Source organism: Denticeps clupeoides, chromosome 15, assembly GCF_900700375.1.
Source record: "Denticeps clupeoides chromosome 15, fDenClu1.1, whole genome shotgun sequence".
Lineage (NCBI taxonomy): Eukaryota > Metazoa > Chordata > Actinopteri > Clupeiformes > Denticipitidae > Denticeps > Denticeps clupeoides.
The window spans coordinates 564,470-578,632 of NC_041721.1; the positions used below are offsets into that span (position 1 = coordinate 564,470).

The following is a 14,163-nucleotide window of genomic DNA, read 5'->3' on the forward strand; positions in this document are numbered from 1 at the left end:
AAAGCGCCTGATATAACCTGCATGTTGGTGTTGGTAGTGGGCGTGGTCAAATTCGCTGGAATTAAAGTGCCTGATAACCTGCATGTTGGTGTTGGTAGTGGGCGTGGTCATGTTGACTGGAATTAAAGCACCTGATAACCTGCATGTTGGTGTTGGTAGTGGGTGTGGTCACGTTCACTAGAATTAAAGCGCCTGATAACCTGCATGGTGGTGTTGGTAGTGGGCGTGGTCACGTTCACTGGAATAAAAGTGCCTGATAACCTGCAGGTTCGTGTCGGTAATGGCCGTGGTCACTTTGCTGGAATTCATGCAGTGATAACCTGGTCAGGTTTGTGTATAAGGGGCATTAGGAGTGTAGAGAAAGGGGGGAGATGGATGCTGCGCTGCACATGGGCGTGTCACGTGACAGGAAAATGAGGAATTAGTAGGTGTGTAAGTATAATAATGCACTAAGGCTCCTCCTCTTTTTTCATCCTCTGTGTGTCACAAATGATTTGAATAAAAAAGGTCTAGGTAGGCAGTTATGGGGCAGTGGGGGCCTAGCGGTTAAGGAAGCAGCCCCGTAATCAGAAGGTTGTGGGCTCGAATCCCGGCTCGCCAAGGTGCCACTGAGGTCCCCTTGATAAAGGTCCCCACACGCTGCTCCCCGGGCACCTGTCATGGTGCCCACTGCTCACTGGTTAAATACAGAGGACACGTTTCACCGTGTCACCGTGTGCTGTGCTGCAGTGTTTCACAATGACAATCACGTCACTTTCACTAGTTAGTTCCTCCTCTACAACACACAGATAAGCAGCTTCTTGTTTCTGTCGGTCTCTCTGGTTGACCTTATCAGATGTTTGCGGCAGTGCAACATATGTTTGCATTTGTGTGACACAGAATTGAGTGAAAATTGAGTTCCTGTTGCGTTAATGATGCAGAAGGTGAAAACTAGTAACTGCACTCTGCTGCCCATGTAATTTCCCCGTACGGAGAGGGAGCTTCTCGCATTCTAAATCCATGACGACGATTATTAGCTGCTGTCGTCGGGGACGACACAATCAGTCAATAAACACGTGGATATGGGGTTTGTGGGTGACCCTAAAAATTTTTTTTATGTTTAGTATTGCATTAGTTTTGTCTATCAGAGTGTCATATTTAAAACTGAATCTTGAATACATTCTGAAGGCACCATCAGTTCTAATCAGGCTTTTCAAATATAAGATTTTGTTGCATTTGTCATTAAATCTTTTCTTATAATCAGACTCATGCTGAGATGGAATTTATGTACAAATGACATAATAGTGGTATAATATTTGCCAAAAATCACATCAGATTCTGCATTTTTGTGAAGGTGAAGTTGGAGCCTCAACGCATAGCGCGTTTCATAACTATATACCTCCAACGATCTGAAACGGTCCACGCGTATCATGTGCTACTTCTACACTACAACAAGAAGCAACGTTTATGGTGAAAACACACCTGGCAGAACTACAGCAACCGCTCCTCCATCTTGCTCTGAGCGCGGTTTCAATGACTAATTTCTTTGGTGATCTCCTGGCCATTTTGCACCTTGTTATCTTCACGTGTTTAATACTTATTCCGTGTGTCATTTCACTTTATTTATTATGACTCAACTTGTATACTTAAATGTTCTGATTTCTTTGTATGAATTCAATATTTGTCTTGATGGCAACATCTGGTGGAAATTTTGTGCCAATAGCCCACTGATAAAAATGCTGATGTGTCAAATACTTATTTTCCCCGCTGCACATTTACAGCATTTACTTGACGCCCTTAATCCAGAACAGTCAGTAGTTACAGGGACAGTCCCCCCCTCTGGAGACACTCAGGGTTAAGTGTCCTGCTCAGGGACACGATGGTAGTAAGTGGGGTTTGAACCTGGTTCTTCTGGTTCACAGGCGAGTGTGTTACCCCACTAGGCTACTACCAGCCTTTGTTAAATTCTATTGGGTGAGGAAGGACACCATGGTAGGCTGCTGGCTTCCAATGATTCTGTTTATTTTAATAAAACACTTACTGCATTCAAAGCTCAAAGACTGTCATTGTGAAACACTGCAGCACAGCACACGGTGACACAGTGAAATGTGTCCTCTGTATTTAACCATCACCCTTGGTGAGCAGTGGGCACCATGACAGGCGCCCGGGGAGCAGTGTTTGAGATATGAACCTGCAACCTTCCCATTACAGGTCTGCTTCCTTACCCGCTAGGCCACCACTGTCACTTACCATGAAACAGCCGCTTGAACTGCAATAAAGTGCATTCACATTCAGGAAAATTGCGGATTTATTATTTTTCCTTTTTCTGCTGCAAAAAATGCAAAGCGACAAATTATGGACTATTAATAATATTGTGATCTTTTTAAGCATAAAATAAATTTGCATATGATAAAATGCTAAATTCATCCCTCTATTGAATAAAATGACACCAATGTAATGAATTCTCCATCTCCATCTTCAATTTGCATAGGCTAAATTGAAGCCTAAATTTTTTTATGTTTTTTTTTGCAAATATATTCCATCCAAAATTATTATTACTTTACTTTACTTACAAGATGCTTTTATCCAAAGCGACTTACAGGAGGAACGACACCAGCAATTCTCGTTCGATTTCTAAAGATTTGGAGTTTTCAAAACCAAGAACCCTGATAAGGCCCAACTTGTCAGATAAAGAACCTGCTCGGAAATTGTTAAGTGCCAGACGAAGAAAAAAAATTAATTTAAATGTTTTTATTTTGTGCAGTGTGTGCATGTGCGTGTGTGTTAGATTCGTCTGAAATACTTTTTTGAACAAGTGAGTTTTCAACTGCTTCTTAAAGGTGGTAGTAGTCTTGGCTAGTCTTAGTATTAGTAGTATTATTATATACTTAGTAGTATTATTCTTGTATATACTGTGAGGAGCTGTGTCTGTTGCTGATACTTAGCCATAGTGTTTTTACACACAGTAAACGTTTCATATTGCAATGTGTCAATGTGTGTTTTAATAGGAAAAAGTTGTCCGCAGGGTTCAGACCTGTTCCGGGTAGATTTTTAAATGGCAGTAGAACTTTTATATGGCTGTGGGTCATAAGGTGCCTGATGGAAGAACCTCCAACATAAAACAATAGTGGCCTGAATGGGAGCAGCAGAACAGGGGGCTCCGCTCCACAGAACGAATCATGGTGAACCTCAGTAGAGCGTCTGACACATTAATTACTGGATTACTGAAGAAGGGAATAACTGGATGGAGCATGGTGACTCCTGCAGGTAGCAGGTGCTGGGAGGTCCGCCCGCAGCCGGCTTTAACAAAGTGGTCTGTGCTGCTCATTTCCCAGCTTCCCTGATGGAACTAGATTTAATTATCATAGTTGCTGGGTTCAAAACAGCTGTTGAAAAAAAAGTAGACTTGGGGCTGATACATCATTCAAACATAATATTTTATATAATTGTCTGAAAAAGTCTATGTGGAAATGTTCCATGTGGAAGCACCACTAGAGGGCGCTGCTCTCTGATTGAAAATGTGCTGAGAAGGCGATCAAGGTAACTTATAGATTTAACAGAACTCATGAATAATAATATAAAAGAGCACATACTAGTTAAGACAAGATAAGAGTTTTTTGGTTGGACAGATATATATATACAGGAATATGTGTGTGTCTGTGTGTGTGTGTGTGGGTTTTTTTTTTTCATTCATCAGGGGAGCCGATTCATCACAAACACACAAAATAAAAGTGCGAGGAAGGAGGGGAGGAAACGCTACACCAGCACTGTGCAATCTGTCATCCTGTCCTCTGCTGCAATCAGCTTTTTTACCTCCCCAACTTCCTGCTGTTCCCCTTAGAAGCTGCAGGGCTGCACACTTCAACAAAGTGCAGTGATTGTCACATGTGATACACAGCAGCACAGCACACGGTGCACACAGTGAAATTTGTCCTCTGCATTTGACCCATCACCCTGAGTGAGCAGTGGGCACCATGACAGGCGCCCGGGGAGCAGTGTGTGGGGACGGTGCTTTGCTCAGCGGCACCTTGGCGGGTCGGGATTCGAACCGACAACCTTCTGATTACGGGGCCCCTTCCCACTGGCCCCACCTTCGGCATGGTGTGTGCATGGATGTGGTCTGCTGAATGATATGATGACCGCTAGTGGACACAACAATCACCTGTGAATAAAATATCAACATGAATATTATTTTTATAGAATCTCAGTGCAGCAGATGTAATTATGTATTCTTATATAATGTATTGTGAAAGATTTTGGAAATGATTCATATAATCGATGCATCGCGATTCTGTATGGATGCGGTTGTATCGTAATGACGTTTCTTGGCGAAATGAAAGCCCTCTGAGCTCGATTGGCGTTTTACTGGCGTTCGCTCTACGCTGTTTAACGTTAATCGGGATTTCAGGTCCGTGCTCAGTCTGCGCTCCCCTGACGCCACGAACTCTCATCTCACTGACGTATCTGGAGTCACCATCAGTCGTGTAGAGAAGCCGGTGGGACGGCGATGGCTGCCCGCTGCTCACCGAGGGTGAGGGTTAAATGCAGAGGACGCCGTGTGACCATCACCTCGCCTTTCCCTCGCTGTGTGCACAGTAGTGCAGCCCGGTGACGTTTGCGGGACAGCGGTGGGGACAGGAGGTGGAGGGTATCGATCTGGCTTCTGAGGTGGCGCTGATGGAGCTGCGCGGTTCCTTTCTCTCTGTCGGGCTGCAGGTCCTCTGGCACCTGGACATCTTCCGGAGGAGCTTCCGGCAGCTGACCACCCACAAGTGCATGGAGGACTCGTGCATCTTCTGCGCGCTGAAGGTAAACCCCTCGTTCCTCTGGTTCTCAGAACCCGTAATATACGGATTGGATTTATTCCGCCATTAATGTCCATATTTCACTTCCAGCAGCACGTTATAGCGCGGTGATAATTAGCCGCACCGCGTGGTGCTCGGCGTAGTTGCTGCTGCTGCTGCTGCAGTACGGCGGATGCGCTTTTAACCCTTCGGTCCGTGTCTCCGCTGACGTTGTAAAAGTTCCTCCTCTCCAACGCACCTGTTGTGCGAGGTGTGATGGAGACGCTTGCTGTCCCTGCTCAGATATTTGTCGAGGGTTTGGTGGGTAAGACGGTGTGTGTGGGTGGACGGACATCAGCAGGACCTACTCGAATGGCGAGTTTTATTGATCCTAAAGAACCTAAAGAATAAAACTAAATGTGTGTGTGTGTGTGTGTGGGTTTATGGGAGAATTAGCTTAATTGCTCCAATTGCTCGTGCTAATGAACGTGGAGGAGTGTGAGGTACGTGAGGTTCTGGCTGGAGACTTTTTATGAATCTGCAGTAGTATAGAGGAATGAGAGAGAGAGAGAGAGAGAGAGATCTTACTGCAGAAAAGAGAGAGAGAGAGAAAATTCGGCCTCCTGTGTTTCCTTGTCACTGGCTGTGCAAGGTGTGTGTGTGTGTGTGTGTGTAGTTTGCCTCATTTTTAATGCGTTTGTAGCATGCATCTGTGGACTGTGTGTGTGTGTGTGTGTGTGATTATTAGCAAGTGTCGTGGCGGAGGGAAGGAAAATGTTGTATCCCATCCAGCAGAACCCCCCCCAGCCCTTCCCGACTCTCCTTGGCGCAGTGCTGCAGTCAGCACCTCCACTGCAGCCAACACACACACACACACACACACTAAACACTCGACTACAGTCTTCCTCCTCACCTGACTTGTAAAGTGTGTGTGGAGCACAGCTGCAGGGAGAAACTCTGCTCTCGGGGGGGTTTATCGATCGACTCCCCGCTCCTTCGCTCCGCTACGCGGCTCCATTCACGCATCCACCATGAATATGACTTTAAACCGCGGTGACGGGTGTTCTGGGACCGGTGAGTTTGGAAGTGTGTGTGTGTGTGTAAGTTGTGTTTTTGCATTTTTCATGTTGCAGAGCATCTTTGCTCAGTTCCAGTTCAGCAGTGAGAAGGTTCTTCCGTCCGATGCGCTGCGCTGCGCCCTCGCCAAAACCTTCCAGGACAAACAGCGGTTCCAGCTGGGCATCATGGACGACGCCGCCGAGTGTTTCGTGAGTTTCGTCCTCTTCTCCTCGCTCTCTTCTCCCTGTGACAAACGAGATCATTTACATGCATCACCATAAGAAAATCTTTATCATTTTATGTTATTTTACATTATATTGCACCTTTTTAAAGTGCTGCGCTGTCAAATGAGGTTTGCTTAATTAGTTGCAATGAAGTGTGTGCATGAGCTTATCGATACGCCGGCCTCCCCCTCGGGGCCGAAGCTCCACTCCTACTTTCCCTTTAAAGCTTCATTTATATTCAGGCCGTATTGTGGATGTAAGGAGTTTGAAGGTATGGATTTATTAAACGCCCCCGAGCCCCCGCAGTAAAGCCCCAGGAGCTGAATCTACAAAAGTGCATTTTAGTCTAATTAAGAGCTTTTTTTCTTGGCCAACGCAACTACGCGGTTTCATGAGCCTCCACGGGCCAAACTCCGAATGGCGCCTTTTTACTCTCATGTTAATGCAATGTCTCAGAACGTGTAATATTGCTGGTGAATTTTGGGATGTTTTGCTGGCTTTTGCACATTCATATCACAGATCAGCACTGAGATAAATTCCTGTAAATCCCTGAAAATGTCCGATAGCGAGTTTTATAGCGAGTTTTAGGGCACGTGGCCCAGCCCTGGTGGGCACGTTTTAGAAATGAGCACTACAGTAGAGGGAGGAGCAGTTCAAAGAGGGTCTGGGACCTAATGGACACACACACACACACACACACACACACTTTCTCCGTTTACTACTTTTTCCTCCCCGCAGGAGAATCTCCTGATGCGAATCCACTTCCACATCTCTGACGAGACCAGAGAGGACATCTGTACGGCCAAGCACTGCATCCCCCATCAGAAGTTCGCCATGACCCTGTTTGAGCAGGTTAACACACACACAAATGCAGACTCCGAGTGCGCTTGTTATCCGTGCATCTGTGTGTGTGTGTGTGTGTGTGTGCACATGTATTTACATGGTGTGTCTGTACAGTGTGTGTGTAACAGCTGTGGAGCCACGTCAGACCCGCTGCCCTTCATCCAGATGGTCCATTACATCTCCACCACCTCATTATGGTAAGCGGAGACCTGTGCGCGGTGCCCGACTTGGCTGTCGGTTGAGGGGCGGGGCCGAGCGTGAGGTCCACGTGAGGTACTTGAGGACGGGTGGCTGTGCTTGTGCTCTGCTGCAGTAACCAGGCCGTCAAGATGCTGGAGTGCCAGGAGAAGCCCACGCCGGACATGTTCGGAGAGCTTCTCCGCAACGCCAGCACCATGGGGGACCTGCGCAACTGTCCGGTGAGGACGCAAAAATGGCAGCGCCAGGTCTGTCCATCCATAGCAGGGCTTTTTAAACAAATCAATCCCACATTACATTTACATTACGATTCATTCTTATTTATACGATTTAAAACCATCACACAGTTTCATGTGTGTGGGACAGAACACACGGAAAAAGTCACGGTCAAGTCACGGTCAATTCCGGCCTTTACCGTGGCCTTTGGACAGGCGGGAGACGAATCTTCAGGCAAGGGACCAAGCTGAGGCAAAGAAAGCTCGGCAATCTGGGAAAAATGCGTAAACCACAAGGAATCAAGATGGAATCCAGACGCCGACCCCATGACAATAATTGACTGTAATTAATATACGATTTTTGAAGGCACGTACCGATACCTGAAAACTCAATCACGTGGGATGAATATGTATATTTCTGTAATATGCCGATAATCCGAGGTGGTCACTTTGTTGACTTGCACTAGGCCTTTTTGGCCCAGGAGCGTTTCAGTGAGCGAGTCCTTCTGGGTTCGTTCCTCCTGCCAGATGAACCTCCAAGTCTGTCAGAGACCACAAAGGCCGGCTTGTTGTATTTTCTCGCTGATGGATGAGCCGTGGCTGGCAGGGCCGTCTCGGGCTGTTTCCTCGCGGCCCTGCCAAGCTCCTCGGCGGTGGGCGATGACTCAAAGGAAGGTTCTAGAACACAGGGTGCTGAAAACATAAGGCCTGCCTGGATGCTGCCACCCAGGAAAAGGACTCTTTTCATCTCGTTCTGCATCTGAATGCTGCTTGGACCCTTTCAGTAGAACAGACACTTACCCAGAAAACCCTTCTCTGTTGTGCAGAGTAACTGCGGGGAGGTGCTTCGGATTCGCCGCGTTCTCATGAACTCGCCTGAGATCATCAGCATTGGCCTGGTGTGGGACTCGGACCACTCAGACCTGGCTGAGGACGTCATTCACAGCCTAGGCACCTGCCTGCGTCTGGGAGATGTAAGGGTGTCCCCTTCTAGTCTTCTTTTGTGCCCCATGTCCCCTCCTCCATCTGCTGTGCGATGAAGTTCTCAGAGCTTTTGGCTTTAGTTAAAAAAGATGATTAAAATGGTTGTTTTGCATCGCTTCACAATAACCTCAAAATCTCCCTCTCACCATCATAAATTTGAATTGTGCAAGTATTGATCATAAAACTGTACCTTTTTTTTCTTCTGCTTGTTATTCCTTCTTACAAGTGTGTTTCAAAACCACCATCATGTCAGAACTATAGGTGTTTATAGTCTTTTCGTCCAGCAGCCGTTTGAGTTTTTATTAGTTTTAGTCAACAAAGTCTGAGCATTTTAGTCTTATTTTTAGTCAAAATTATCCATGAATATTTTAGTTTAGTTTTAGTGAATGAAAATTTGTATTGTAATAATTTTTTTAGTAACGCAATTTTATTTAACCCAGTCATTATAATGCAAGTACTGGGTAGAACATACAGAATATTCATAATTAAAACAAGGTTATCTTATTATTATATTAGTATTACCTCATAGACTCAAGAATACTTGACATCCATTCCAGTGGCCGCATTTCTCACGTGTTTTTTGACACACATTCTGTTTTCTTTTACATTTCATTAAAAAAAAAGTCAAATGATCGCTGTCTTTTTCTCCCAGCCATCTAACCCACCTCCATATATCTATAACCAGTCACCAAATATCTATAACCCGCCACCAAATATCTATAACCAGCCACCAAATATCTATAACCAGCCACCATATATCTATAACCCACCACCAAATATCTATAACCAGCCACCAAATATCTATAACCCGCCACCAAATATCTATAACCAGTTACCATATATCTATAACCCACCTCCATATATCTATATCTTTCCACCATATTTCTATAACCCCCCACTATATATCTATAACCAGCCACCATATATCTATAACCCGCCACCATATATCTATATCTTTCCACCATATTTCTATAACCCCCCACTATATATCTATAACCAGCCACCATATATCTATAACCAGCCACCAAATATCTATAACCAGCCACCATATATCTATAACCAGCCACCAAATATCTATAACCAGCCACCATATATCTATAACCCACCACCAAATATCTATAACCAGTTACCATATATCTATAACCCGCCACCATATATCTATAACCAGCCACCAAATATCTATAACCCGCCACCAAATATCTATAACCAGTTACCATATATCTATAACCCACCTCCATATATCTATATCTTTCCACCATATTTCTATAACCCCCCACTATATATCTATAACCAGCCACCATATATCTATAACCCGCCACCATATATCTATATCTTTCCACCATATTTCTATAACCCCCCACTATATATCTATAACCAGCCACCATATATCTATAACCCGCCACCATATATCTATAACCAGTTACCATATATCTATATCTTTCCACCATATTTCTATAACCCCCCACTATATATCTATAACCTGCCACCATATATCTGTAACCCACCTCAAGCATTCTAAAATATAAATAATGCGCGAACGGGGAATGAGGAAGTGACATTGTCTGTGTGACAGAGATAATACTAATAACGTGATTAAATGAGAGAAAATAACATTTTAGTCTAGTTTTTTTTTTTTTTAAAACCACATTGAAAAAAAATTAGAAAAATTTGGTTGACAAAAACAACAGTAGTCACAGTTACATCAACAGTCTGCAGTTACAGTTTTAATCTGTTGCTTTATCCATATCTGTTTGAAGCAATAGTCAAACCTAATTAATTCAGTTGCCGTTCAGACCAGCTGGGGGCGAAATAAACTCCTTGTATGCTGCTGACATCTTGTTTGCATGTTCACCGCCATCTAGTGGTGCTTCCTTTTACGGCACTTCATGTGGTTCTGTAATTTTATATGTCTGGCGGCAACGTCACCGAAACGTTTAACCCCCGCAGCTCTTCTATCGCGTGACGGACGAACGCGCCAAGCAGTCTGAGCTCTACCTCGTGGGCATGGTGTGTTACTACGGCAAGCACTACTCCACGTTCTTCTTCCAGACCAAGATCCGCAAATGGATGTACTTTGACGATGCACATGTCAAAGAGGTGCCCATCGCCATCCAAATTCGCTGGACACGAAGATAAAATGACTCAATTAGCTGCTCTATTAAACCCAATAAACAGGCTGGTGAACTCATTTTTGTTTTTTCGGCCGTTCTGCAGATCGGACCCAAATGGAAGGACGTGGTGTCGCGCTGCATCAAGGGACACTACCAGCCCCTGCTCCTGCTGTACGCCGACCCCCGCGGGACACCAGTAGCGCTGCAGGACTCGCCGACTCACCTGAACTTGCATCACTGCAGCAAGGGATGCTCAGACAGTGAAGACAGCGGTAAGGATGTGAAGGATGGTGAGGAAACGTACTGGCTCAGTTTTACTGGCGCTTCTTCCACCGTAAAATCAAGTTCCAGTCGTCACTTCAGCTACGTACATCTCTACAACCTGGTTCTACACGTAACATTTAAACAACGTTACATACTGACGTAAAGTGACGTAAAGTGACATTTGTGGTAAATGTTAAAGTGATGTGATTGTCATGGTGAGACACTGCAGCGCAGCACACGGTGACACGGTGAAACGTGTCCTCTGTATTGAACCGGCTCCCTTGGTGAGCAGTGGGCACCATGACAGGCGCCCGGGGAGCAGTGTGTGGGGACGGGACCTTCATCAAGGGGACCTCAGTGGGACCTTGGCAGTTCGATTGAAGATGTGTTTCTTTAATACATCACAGTTTTTTGTCAGTGTTTGTGACCGGTCAGTGTTACGTATCTATGGCTGGTATCATGTCGCGTTTCAGAGGGAGAGAAGTAAAAGCCCCCTTCTGTTGTCGCGCAGGACGGGAGCCGTCCATCTCCAGCGACACTCGCACCGATTCGTCCACCGACAGCTCCGGCTGCAGGCGCGCCCGCCCGCACCACCAGTCCACCGCCAGCCACTTCTCCTCGGACTCCCAGGCCACCGTGGTCTGCAGCAGTGACCACGCCGTCACCTCACACCACAGCTTAGATTCGGCAGGTCAGGAGAAGAAGAGCCTTCATGATTGTGGCAGCGTGTGGAATATATAAATGAAATGTTCCCGTACCCTTGAAGCAGCCTTTTGTCTGTATTTGTCTAATATTGAGCCGTAATACAGATATCAGTGGCTCGTCGCTGCTACGTTCTGACCTGAAGGTCTTAAATTCTCGATCAAAGCGATTTGCTACGAGGCCATGAGGTTCCTGCAAAACTAATACTGTCATGTTGTGCTGAAAACAGGAAATTAGAATATTTGTCCCGTGGTTTAATTACGAAGGTCACCTATATGTGAAGGATGCCCGTTGTATTTCAGTAGAAGAGTCGGTGAAGCAGCCGCAGCCGCCAGCTCTGTCCAGACCCCGCTCGGTCGCCGGCCTGCCAGGCTACCGCGATCCGGCGGGCGTGGTCATGCCCGGCCGGCCGCCCTCGTCCCCCTGCAGCTCCGGGCTGGGCGCGAGGGACAGCTGGGAGGACGAGAGCACCAGCAGCGAGTCCAAGTCCAGCTCCTCCACCGGGGGGGCGCTGCTACCGGCCCACGTGGCGCCCCCGCCGGGAGGTGCTCAACATCGACAGCGTCTTCATCCACGACGGCCACCGCCACAAAGCGTTCGCCGTGTTCGGCCACTCGCTGCCGGAAGTGGGGCCGGCCGAAGATGGCGAGGCCGCGGTGGAGGCGTTACCCAGAATTCCTGTACGGGTGGAGGCCACAGAGAGGGGTGGCGCCCCGCCGCGCCTGATCCAGAGGATGGAGAGCGGCTACGAGAGCAGCGAGAGGAACAGCAGCAGCCCGGTCAGCATGGACCTGCCGTTACGGCAGCCCTGCGGCAACAGGTACGCCGGCCTGGGCACGAAACACTCACGTGCGGGGGCGCGGGTTCCAATCCCCTCCATCGAGGACACATTTCAACGCAAATGCCGGTCATGTGATAATAACTACAGGGTGGGCCATTTATATGGATCCACCTTAATAAAATGGGAATGGTTGGTGACATTAACGTCCTGTTTGTGGCACATTAGTATATGTGAGGGGGCAAACTTTTCAAGATGGGTAGTGACCATAGTGGCCATTTTGAAGTTGGCCATCTTGGATCCAACTTTTGTTTTTTCAATAGGAAGAGGGTCATGTGACACATCAAATTTATTGGAAATTTCACAAAAAAAAACAATGGTGTTGTTTTAACGTAACTTTATTCTTTCATGAGTTATTTACAAGTTTCTGACCACTTATAAAATGTGTTCAATGTCACCGACCATTCCCATTTTATTAAGGTGTATCCATATAAATGGCCCACCCTGTATAATGAAATCTAGCATGTTATATTGTTGGCGAATACAAACTAGACTAAAACGCTTCCTCCCTCCGCGCAAAGCATGCTGGTAGAGTCCGCCTGGCCGTGAAAAATGCCAAAAGCTGATCACCCAGCACTAGCGGTGATAATCACTTTCATCACCAGGTTTACCTTTTTTTAATGGCTTCTTACTTAATTTGCCCCCCCTGTCGCTTTTCAGGGTTCAGGGTTTCATAAATTTAGTTTAACAACATGTGAAATTTTGAGATTGAAACTCACTATCTCACTAATGTGAAACTCACTATCGTGAGTCTATATGGTAATAATAATATAATATTAACATAAACTTGTTTTAATTATATAATGGGTTTGACTACTAATACCTGTTCTACTCGGTACTATACTGACTTTGCATTCATTAAAACTAAAATATACCAGTAGAAAGTAACTGGCACCCAGGAAGACAACAGACAGCACGAAACTTGGAGCTCCGCCCCCGCAGATTCCGGTCCTGACGAAGACTGAAATGCTGAAAGCTCACTACAGTAAAATGAGTCTGGATGCAAGTGAGACTAAGAAAAATGGCGGTATTTTGGCTGAGTTTGGGTTACGTTTGGATATTTAAACCTGTGCGTGACGGATTGAACTCGCTTCTTTTTGGTGTGGTGTGCTGTGCTCTAAGAAAAAGTCTGAACCTCCGCGGCTTTTAATCTTTTTATCTTTTTTTATTTTTACTCGTGCTGATAACGTGCCGATGAGTTGTGCTCCGGTGCTGATCTGGCGTGAACGGCGAGTAAAGAGGGCGGAGCAGAGAACCGGAGTCTGAACCAGCGGAGGTGACTTTGTCTCTCTCTCTCTCTCTCTGTGTCACAGCAGGGAGGAGGGCTCCAAGAGGCCCGTGACCTCGGGACCCTCCTGGCGCTCCGTGCCCAAATCCAGGAGCAGCGGTGCCATCCTGCAGGAGCTGGAGTCCCCCAACATGGAAGCAGCAGCAGCAGCAGCATCAGCGCCCTCAGACTGGGTCAGCACAGGGTCTACAGACCCTACAGACAGCACTAGTAACCTCGTAGTAGAATAGTGAAGAGGACGTGCGTGTGTGTGTGTGTGTGTTCAGGTGAGGGCCGTAGCGAGCTGGATGAGCTGCAGGAGGAGGTTTCTCGAAGGGCCCGTGAGCAGGAGCTCCAGAAGCAGAAGGAGAAGGAGCGAGAAGCGGCCATGGGCTTCAACCCCAAACCCAGCAAGTTCCTGGACCTTGATGAACTTCAGAACCAGGGTAAAGATGGCAGGGGAGGGCAACGTGAAGATTACACATGACTGAACTGGGTTCTACTCCAGGCTTCTTCTGTGGCTTCAGGCTTTGGTTCTCTAAAAAGCAACAGTAGAATTGGTCCATCTGCATGTTCGACCTCCCAGAGACGTGAAGAAAAGGGCGCGGGGGAGGCGGGTTTCTCAGAGCAGAAGACTGGTGTCAAACTTCACATTTTTACTGGCAAACCAAATCACAGGCGCTGGCTAAAACCAC

At 46.5% G+C, this 14,163-nt stretch overlaps 1 protein-coding gene across 1 annotated transcript in view; it reads left to right on the forward strand.

Annotated features, from left to right (window-relative positions):
* LOC114764417 (inactive ubiquitin carboxyl-terminal hydrolase 54-like) overlaps positions 1 to 14,163 on the forward strand; it is a 135,729-nt gene that overhangs the window by 10,232 nt on the left and 111,334 nt on the right. Inside the window, 14 exon segments of the mRNA XM_028954050.1 lie at positions 4,696 to 4,788; positions 5,897 to 6,031; positions 6,785 to 6,898; positions 7,004 to 7,086; positions 7,203 to 7,308; positions 8,130 to 8,276; positions 10,234 to 10,383; positions 10,501 to 10,669; positions 11,173 to 11,352; positions 11,666 to 11,871; positions 11,873 to 12,183; positions 13,515 to 13,622; positions 13,625 to 13,662; positions 13,756 to 13,914. Of these exon segments, the coding sequence (XP_028809883.1) occupies positions 4,696 to 4,788; positions 5,897 to 6,031; positions 6,785 to 6,898; positions 7,004 to 7,086; positions 7,203 to 7,308; positions 8,130 to 8,276; positions 10,234 to 10,383; positions 10,501 to 10,669; positions 11,173 to 11,352; positions 11,666 to 11,871; positions 11,873 to 12,183; positions 13,515 to 13,622; positions 13,625 to 13,662; positions 13,756 to 13,914 (1,999 nt within the window).